Source organism: Palaemon carinicauda, chromosome 36 (assembly GCF_036898095.1).
Source record: "Palaemon carinicauda isolate YSFRI2023 chromosome 36, ASM3689809v2, whole genome shotgun sequence".
In the NCBI taxonomy this organism is placed as follows: Eukaryota; Metazoa; Arthropoda; class Malacostraca; order Decapoda; family Palaemonidae; genus Palaemon; species Palaemon carinicauda.
In genome coordinates this window covers 12,855,563-12,865,504 of record NC_090760.1, presented here as the reverse complement: position 1 = coordinate 12,865,504, position 9,942 = coordinate 12,855,563, and the positions used below count along the sequence as shown (strand labels likewise).

Sequence of the window (9,942 nt, the reverse complement as noted above, 5' to 3'; positions counted from 1 at the left end):
TGGTTTTAAAGTCCCTTATAGATTTATAACCTTTTTATATTAACAGAGTGGCTAAAACAGGAAGGATGCTGCCCTAGGGTATCTTTGCATTTGTGTTCAATGGCTATTATTTTTGCATGGTTTAAGATATCTAAGAGAGCTGATATTATCAGTTCTAAAGTTTCTGCACAGCAGAAACATCAATAAAGTATCGCTTCCATATGCATTTTAATTGTTTTCTCAATTCTCTCTATTCTGCAATATGTCTTCATGAACTTCCATCTGGCCTAAGTCTCCTTCTATGGCATTTCTCTACAATTTCTTGGACTCCACACAGGTGTTAGTCCTACTACTCTCATAATTGTTGGTTTTCTGACCAACCATTCTCATTACATATAAAATAATCTCAATCTTCGAGTTCTCAATATTTATAAATTTTTTGTTTACAATATATTCTTTCCCTTAAACTCCATTCATGGATCTCTAAACATTAAGATCACACCTTATCAAAATTTCTACCCCACTTTTACTGGATATTGCAGTAAAGGCATTAAGTACACATCACAGATCTTGGCTCTCACTCTAATGGGGTATTTTTATTGACACGTAATTTGGTAATCTCTATCATATCACCCAAACTGCAACAACTCTGATAGCTCTCTAAACTCCCACTTCACAGTCCAAGGTCTACATAGTACTGTTTCTATATAACTTACAATCATACTTGGCTAATGCTAAGTAATCATAAACAGTACCCCTTTCCTTTCTGCAATATTATTCTAAGACTTTTCCCATTCTTAAAGTACTATCTTGAAATCTAAAACTTTTCACAGTACGGTATTTTGGAAAGCCCATGAATAGTGCAGTATAATCCACAATTTAAATTAAGATTACCAGAAATAGTAAATGTAAATTAAAATACTTTACTATCCTCCAATGCATTCAATAACATAAAAGTGAACAAAAAATGGTTTACCTGTAAAGCACCCGAGGTTTCATCAGCAGTTTGATCCATTACTGAAGTGTCAAGTCTCTCTTGAGCTTCTTTGAGCTGCCCTTCCAATAACGTTCTGCGTTCTTGGTTTTGCTGGTTCTGTATCTGCTCCCTTTCTAATGCTGCTTCTACAACTGTAACCTACAAAAAACCAGTTTTCATTAAGAAATATACAAGTTACAAATGTAGTTCTTATAAAACAGAACATATTTATTATCATTATTAATGGCTAAGCTACAACCCTAGTTGGAAAAGAAGAATGCTATTAGCCCACAGGCTCCAATGGGGAAAAATAGCCCAATGAGGAAAGGAAATAAAGACAAATAAACAAGAGAAGTAATGAACAAAATAAAATATTTTAAGAACAGTTACATTAAAATAGATCTTTCATATATAAACTATAAAATCTTCAAAACACAATAGGAAAATTCTTTTCAAATAACTAACAATAAAGTAAAACAAAATCAATAATATTATTATTACCTAACCAATACTTGGTTAGAGTCCTCTTGTTGCAAAAGCTAACTTATACACAGACGAAATCATGCGTTCGTTAACAAAGTTCGTTATGATTGGTGATGAAACGTAAAAAAGTAGTGGTTTAGGTTATATGTTGCGTGTTTAGCAATTTTTAAGTATACAACAAAAGATAGCCTATGCACTGATGGTTTAGTAATTCACCAGTCGTCTTATGCTGGAGATATGACCCAAATTCATTCAAAATTGACTTAATTTATTACCTCATCTTATCTGAAGGTCGTCTCATGAGCGGAAATATACAGTATGTTACTGCTTGTGTAATGTACAACTAAGACTGTTTTCAACAATATATGCCTAAATACACTAAAAACTGTTTCCCTAAATCTGACCTGCTGAAATGAGGGTACGTCTTATATGCCCGTGGGTCTTATAGGCCGTCAAATACGGCAGTTACCAGAACCTTTAGGATTTTCATGTGATGGTGCCAGATAAGTTTAGTTTCATTATTAATAATCGACTAGTTATCAATAAAGGCATGACTATATTGACATTTCAATGCTTGTTAACAATTAGATAGGGAAGATAACAAGAAACCGGCAAAGGAAAATGTTTCTGGACAGCCTACTGGAGGATGTAAATGAGACTGTAACAGGTAGACAATTTATAGAGAGCTAGAGACAGGATCAGGTGGAGGCAACTGACAGCCCATATCGAGGACATGGTACCTAGATATACCTAAATGAGGAAAAAAAAAAAATCCCAGAATTATATTCCAAAGTCCAAAAGTTAAGCATAAGTATTTTTTTTTCTTTAAAGAACATAATACCAACATGCGTAAAAAACACTAAAGGTTAACAACCTATACTCAATAACACCTAGATAAGGGAAAAAATCTCAGAATTAAATACAAGACAAAAAAAGACTGAGAAGAGAAGTTGAGGGGGGAAGGACTTAGGTTTGTATAGCTAGTAAAAGTAAAAATAGCTTAAAAAATTTGTGATTTGTTCCTGCGCGAAGTAAAAACCGTTGTCCTTCAGGTAGAGACACTCACTGCTTGGTGGGTTAGAAGTCCCCCAATAAACAAACGGGTAGGTTCTTTTTCATCCCAGGATATGTCAATCTACCTGGTCTTGTACAGGAGTGAAGGAGAAGACTCAAGCAACTTATGTGTCTATCATTGAGAGGAATAGGCTGATAGGGCCTGGCCTGTTCCAAAAGATTAGTATGTGGACAAAGAAGGGATCCCTTCCCCCCGAAGGGGATAGCAGTCTGTAATATACCTGCAAATGAAGACCAATGGGGTGCAGGGAGGATGGAGGAGAACTTCTCTAGATTCTAAAGAGTGAAGCTCAGAAGTATAGTTTACCAGCATCAAGTAAGATCCAGCAAGTAATACTTCGTCCCTAAGAGAGGAGCAGAAAGAATGGAGGTGAAGAGCCAGTCATTCAACTTCCATTTCACACTTACATTTATATGCTACCATAGACAAGATGGGATATGGGATTGATACACCACTACTTGAGCAGCCACCACAAGATTAAGCGCAAAGGCGTCAATGGACTTGTGGGTACTCCCGTATAATGAAGGTCGTGAAGGTAGTCTGGTGCATACACACCCTAACTTTCAACACAAGGACCCTTGTATAAAAAAAACTTTTTGTGTAAGTTCAATACACATACAGAACACTAAACTGTTAATGATGAAGGTACAGTTCTGATATTTCTCTTTCTTAAAGAAATTCTTATGTACAGTACTAGGCTAATCATAGAAAAAAATATTAAAATGGAAATCTTTCTTACATAATCATTTGTTTCGAAATCTGAAATAAGATAAACACTTCAGAAAACATCTTAGCCTACTATGGGTATTTAACAACTGCTTCATTCTTTCTTGTTGCCGAGATGACCTACGATGATAATGATGACAATGCTGTGAAGATACTGTACTAGGCTTATGAAGTGAAGTGGAATAATAAAGTAAATAATGTGAAAGCATTCCATCATATCAATAACTTTTCCATTTTCATATTAAGGAAATACATTAAGGGCTCTCTTATATTCATCATCATTACTCCTATGCCTTGGAGCCCTTAACATGGTGCATTACAGATCTTCCCTCGCAAAATATTGCCTTAACAGTTTAACACTATCATGAATGTAGCAAGCAAGAGATAAGATTTGACTGAGAGTAAAGAGGTGAAATGTGGTTAGCACGACAAAAGGAGATGAGTCTGTTCTCATTTGACCCCACTCAGTTTCAGAGTGAACCATGTCTCTTTATCATTCTGTAGGTGACCACAGAAAAGTGGGTCTGTAAATACCGGGGGCATAAATGTATAATGTAGAGAAAGCATTAAGTTAACAAACAAGAATTGAAACAAACTTTAGGAAACTAGTTAATAAGATAATCTTTAGGTGTAAGACTGATGTGTAAAACTACACTAAATAACCCTAAAAAATTTACCCAGATTCAAAATATACTAAAACAAACACACATCAGAAAGCATAGGAACTAGCACTAAATAATGTACAAATTAAAAAGAAAGTGTCCAAGAACCTATGAGTACAATCTCTAAGGTAATGATATGTAAAAGTATTTTGCCTCTCCCATACGACGGCTTTGAGGACTTGTGCTACCGAATAGTTTTTGCGACTGAAAGATAAAATATTTAACAGCTGACATAAATAACATTATTTACTAAATGACCACCTAAAATGAGATGAATATGTTAAAGTTATCAATAATTACAGTTAATGATCTTTGTTAATTGGCAGTGGAAATTAAATTTTGCTTTGTAAATTTCTAAGTATTAATGGGGCATCCTCTTCGAGAGCTGACAGTGCTACAAACACACAAAAAGTAAGGAAAGTGTTTGCTGTGTATCTGTGAATCCAGATACCAAAGACAATAAATAATTATCACTCATCTTCTTCCTGACAGAAAAAGACATTTGAAGACCATAAATCAATGACTGAAGACTTACAGGTGAAATCGCATAACTATCGAGTTTGGAAGACCCCTTTAAAAGTTTACAATTGTAAATATACTCTACCTGTCTATTTAACCTCTGAACTTCTTTCTCAAGGGTTAGTGTGGCACGTGAAACTTCTGAGCTGACTATATTCTCCTGCTGTTCACGAAGTTGATCCAGCTCATTAATAAGAGCACGTTCATTCTGAACTTTAGTTTCATACTTAAGGGAGACTGCATGTTTTTCTTGCTCCAGAGACTGAAAATGAAATACTTTTATTGATACCTCATCATGATCCAAAAACAAATACATTTTAAAAATAAAATTTAACTTACATTAAAACACACCTCATGTATGAGCAAGTGTCACCTTATTAATGATTTAACATTGGTTGAACCAGTGAACAATAACAGCTAAATTCTTAATTCTTTCATAAAATATAAGAACACAGTGACAGTTTTTATCCATAAATTAAGAGAAATCCATATTTGCTTAAAACAATGTTTGCAGTACTGTATATCAAACAAATAATTAAAATCTAATACACTTGAATCTTATTGTATACATAAAAGTACAGTAATAACCTCTGCATAATCATCACTAATATTGTCAGTTTTTCTCTTCCAAGAATTGTATTTAAAATGAGTCTTTCTAGACTAGAGCCAGGGGATTCAATTAATACCAATTTAGGCAGGAAATTTCAGAGTAATTAATTGAAAGATATATACCCGAAGCATCTCTTAGCCTTCCCTGTGATATCAACTTTTACTTGGGTATTCCTTGGAGTTTTTTTCGAGCAGGACTTAAAAGACAAATATCCTTGCCTGTGACATAATGCATTAATCAAAATAGGGACTGCTATAAACCAAAATGAAGCTTAGAAAGAGGACTTTTCAACAGTGTACAGTTTACTGAGATATCTTAGACTTAGTGTCTTTTTTACGCTATTATGCATATTTCAGAGTATGAAAATTTTCCCCAAACAAATATTTCTCCTTATTAAGTTTTTATTATACCTAGCATTGGTAATTCAGCTATCAACTTACAGTAATTAAACTATCAATTTACATTCTCTAAGTTACAGACTTTCTTTTGATACCAGTACGATATCTACAGCTTATATTTTCGGTTATTGGATATTAAACTAACTACTGTACAACAAAACTTTTTTGTTATTGTTACAATTAAAGTAATTGAAAAAAAACATAACAGAATTCCATAGTAAACTGTTATATAAAGTACAAACTATATAATCTCAATAATTTCTTATTCCTAAGTATGACAAATTCGAAGATAATTTGTATTTTTCCTAACCATACAAACCTTAGCTATTTACAAAGGGTTTACTTTTAGCGCAGCTGAAATGACGAGCCAATAGTTTTTAACGAGGGTTAATTACCCCCGCGCTAGTTAGCGGGGGGTGGGGAAGGGTAGCTTGCTACCCCTCCCCCCTCCACACACCGGTGACTTGCTTCACTTCACTTAGAGGTAGGACTTGACTTGGGGGTCAGGGATGGCGGGCACATATGTGTAAATAGCTAAGGTTTGTATGGTTAGGAAAAATACAAATTATCTTCGAATTTGTCATTTGTTCCGTAACCGAAATACAAACCACGCTATTTACAAAGGGTGACTTACCCCTTAGGAAGGGTGGAAAGTCCCCAGCCTTACTGACTTCGGCTTGCCCGGGGGCTCGATCCCTTAGTGAGCAGCACTAGAGAGAGGGAGCCCCTGTACCTCACAGGTTCCTAGCATCGCTAGGAACGAGTGGCCTACATAAGTAGTGTGAGGAGGAGAGTGTGACTCGTCCTATGAAGTTGACCTTGAGACCTTCAGATAGGAATTCTAGGATAGGACGTTCCCCATACCACCTCGTCAGGGTATGGGAGACGCAACAGTATTAAGCTTAATACTAGGAGCACAAAGAAGCATGGGTTACCTGCAGAGGTCGAGGTCAGCTATGCGAGGACCAGGATGCTGCTTCCCCAAGAGAGGGGAGAATGAAGAAAGAAGTAAGGGTCAGACATACTCTTTCATTCACACAGACTAAGACCGGGTAACAACGCCCTCAACCTACTGCTACTTGTCCAAAAAGGAGCCTGAGGTTAGACCAGCTGTTGTGCAGCCACCACAGGGCCGATAGAGAACGTATCGAGGCTCCTGTGGGTCACGTCTTGCAGGTAGTGGGCTGTGAAGGTCGTTTGACGCTTCCAGACCCCCGCTTGAAGTACCTGCGTCACAGAGAAGTTTCTCTTGAAGGCCAGGGATGTAGCAATACCCCTGACATCGTGGGCCCGAGGGCGACGTGACGGAGGAGGGTCAGGATTCAGGGCATGGTGGATAACCCTACGAATCCAAGCAGAGATGGTGTTCCTTGTGACCCTCCTCTTTGTCCTGCCTGTGCTCACAAACAAAGCTCGCACATGAGGACGGACTGCAGCCGTTCTCTTCAAGTAGTACCTCAGACACCTCACTGGGCATAGTAGCAGCTGGTCTGGGTCGTTTGTTACAGAACGGAGACTCGCGATCCTGAAAGAGTCGAACCGAGGATCCGGCACTCCAGGATTCTGAGTCTTGGCCACAAACTCAGGGACGAACCTGAACGTTACCTCCCCCCATCCCCTTGAATGGGCGATGTCGTACGAGAGACCATGAAGTTCACTAACTCGCTTGGCCGAGGCCAAGGCGAGTAGGAAAGCCGTCTTCCAAGACAGGTGGCGATCGGAGGCCTGGCGTAATGGCTCGAAGGGAGGTCTCTTGAGAGACCTGAGAACTCGAACCACGTTCCAAGGAGGGGGTCTCACTTCCGACTGGGGGCAGGTAAGCTCATAGCTACGTATGAGTAAAGAGAGTTCTAGCGATGAAGAAATATCCACGCCCTTCAATCTGAAGGCCAAGCTTAAGGCTGAGCGATAGCCTTTCACTGCCGAGACAGAAAGGCGCATTTCTTCTCGCAGATACACAAGGAAGTCCGCTATTGCTGGAATAGTGGCATCGAGTGGAGAGATACCCCTTCCACGACACCAACCACAAAAGACTCTCCACTTCGCTTGGTAGACTCCCTCAGAGGACCTTCGCAGGTGCCGAGACATTCTCTCCGCAACCTGTTGCGAAAAGCCTCTCTCCGCGAGGAGACGCTGGATAGTCTCCAGGCGTGAAGCCGAAGCGAGGCTACGGCCCTGTGAGGGACACCGGAGTGGGGTTGTCTGAGAAGCTCGTGTCGTGGAGGAAGCTCCCTTGGGAGTTCCGTCAGGAGTTGCAGAAGGTCCGGAAACCATTCCGCGTGATGCCATAGCGGAGCTACTAGAGTCATGGAACAGTTGACCGATAGTCTGGTCCTGTTGAGCACCCTTCTCATCAGACAGAATGGTGGGAAGGCGTACACGTCGATGTTGTCCCACCGTTGCTGGAAAGCATCTTGCCAGAGTGCCTTGGGGTCCGGGACTGGTGAGCAGTACAGGGGCAGCTTGAAGTTCAAGGCTGTCGCGAACAAGTCCACCGTCGGGGAACCCCACAAAGTCAGGACTTTGTTGGCTATCTGAGGATCCAAAGACCACTCGGTACTCACTATCTGCGAAGCCCTGCTCAGACTGTCGGCGAGCACATTCCTCTTGCCAGGAATGAAGCGAGCTGATAGTGTTATCGAGTGGGTTTCGGTCCACCTCAGAGTCTCTACTGCAAGATGGGATAGCTGTTGCGAAAAAGTGCCTCCCTGCTTGTTGATATAAGCCACTACCGTGGTGTTGTCGCTCATCACCACCACGGAGTGACCCGCCAGGAACCGTTGGAACTGTTGAAGGGCCAGAAAGACGGCCTTCAATTCTAGCAGGTTGATGTGTAGGCACTTTTCTGATTCTGACCAAAGGCCTGAGGCCCTCTGGTTCAGAACGTGCGCCCCCCACCCTTCTTTTGACGCGTCCGAAAACAGAGTCAATTCCGGGGGAAGGACGAGAAGACTCACTCCCTTTCGCAGGTTCTCGTCGGCCAGCCACCACCGCAAGTCCGTCTGTTCCAGAGACCCCATTGGGATCAGAGTGTCCGGGGAATCGGATCCTTGATTCCACCGGGACTTGAGCCGCCATTGAAGGGATCTCATCCTGAGGCGGCTGTTTGGAACCAGACGGGCCAGGGAGGATAGGTGGCCCAAGAGACGCAACCACGATTGGGCGGGGAGTTCTTTTCGCCTGAGGAAAGGTTCCGCCACCCTCCTCAGCCTTGCTATCCGGTCGTCTGATGGAAAGGCTTTGTGGAGATTGGTGTCTATTAGCATGCCTAGATAAACCAGTCGCTGGGACGGCTGCAGAGAGGACTTCTCGAGGTTTACCACGATCCCCAGATCCTGGCAAAGATCTAGAAGCCTGTCTCGGTGTCGAAGAAGGGTCGACTCCGAGTCTGCTAGGATCAGCCAATCGTCTAGGTAACGAAGGAGACGAATGCCGTTCCTGTGCGCCCAAGTCGAAATCAGGGTGAACACTCTGGTGAACACCTGAGGAGCTGTGGAGAGACCGAAACACAGCACCTTGAACTGGTAGATCTCAGGTACTTCCTGGAAGACGGATGGATTGGGATCTGGAAGTACGCGTCCTTTAGATCCAGTGTACACATGAAGTCTTGTGGTCTCACCGCAAGTCTGACTGTGTCTGCTGTCTCCATGCTGAACCGGGTTTGTTTGACAAACCTGTTCAGAGCCGAGAGATCGATGACGGGTCTCCAGTCTCCAGTAGCCTTCTTTACAAGAAAGAGTCGACTGAAGAAGCCTGGAGAGCCGTCCACGACCTCCTGGAGAGCACCCTTCTCGAACATGGTCTTGACTTCGGCCTGAAGGGCCAGCCCCTTTGCCGATCCCATGGCATAGGAGCTCAACGACACTGGATTCGCTGTCAGGGGAGGTTGAGATGACGTGAACGGGACGCGATAACCTTGGCCGATCACCGAGATCGTCCAAGCATCGGCCCCGAGATGTTGCCACCTGCGGACGCAACGCTGAAGGCATCCCCCCACAGGTGGACACGCAGGGGGACTGCCACCCCTAGGGCTTGCGGCCGCGGTCGCCACCCCTAGAAGTCTTGCCTCCCCTGGAGGACTTACCACCCCTCTTGACCTTGGCTGGAAAGGGCTGGGGCTTAGACACCACTTTCTTAGCTGCCGGTGCCTGTTTTGGAGCCTTACGAGGCTGTTGCTGCTGTTGTGGCGGGGCTGGAGGCTTATAGGGCCGAGTTGTAAGGGCCCTGTGGAGGAGGGAGTCCGTGCTGGATTTCCTCCACCTCTCAGCCGTTCGCTCCAAGTCTTGAGGCTCAAACAGGCTCTCCCCCAGGAGGGAGGCATGTCGGAGCCTACACACATCTACGGCGGGGACCTTCGGATGGAATCTCTCGGACACAGCATCGCGACGCTTCAACACCGAGTTGGCCCACAGGGTGGTAACCTGGTGCGCCAAGAACTCGATGGAGCGGGTGCCCGAGAGCAAGAAGGTCTCTAGGGCCTTCCTATTGGTCTCCTTGGACAAGTCCTCAGATCG

General features: G+C 42.7%; 1 protein-coding gene across 3 annotated transcripts in view; it reads right to left on the bottom strand.

Annotated features, from left to right (window-relative positions):
* The window catches only part of LOC137628752 (protein Spindly-like), a 178,705-nt gene that overhangs the window by 138,720 nt on the left and 30,043 nt on the right, over window positions 1–9,942 (bottom strand). For 2 of the 3 annotated variants that reach the window (XR_011041389.1, XM_068359935.1), the window contains exons 3-4: window positions 4,506–4,682; window positions 956–1,114 (exon numbers count right to left, since the gene is read on the bottom strand). Coding sequence is in view for 2 of the 3 variants with exons in the window: in XM_068359935.1 (XP_068216036.1) it covers window positions 956–1,114; window positions 4,506–4,682 (336 nt within the window). In the remaining variant the exon portion in view is untranslated. The remainder of the gene's footprint in view (window positions 1–955; window positions 1,115–4,505; window positions 4,683–9,942) is intronic. The other variant, XM_068359936.1, reaches the window with a different exon arrangement.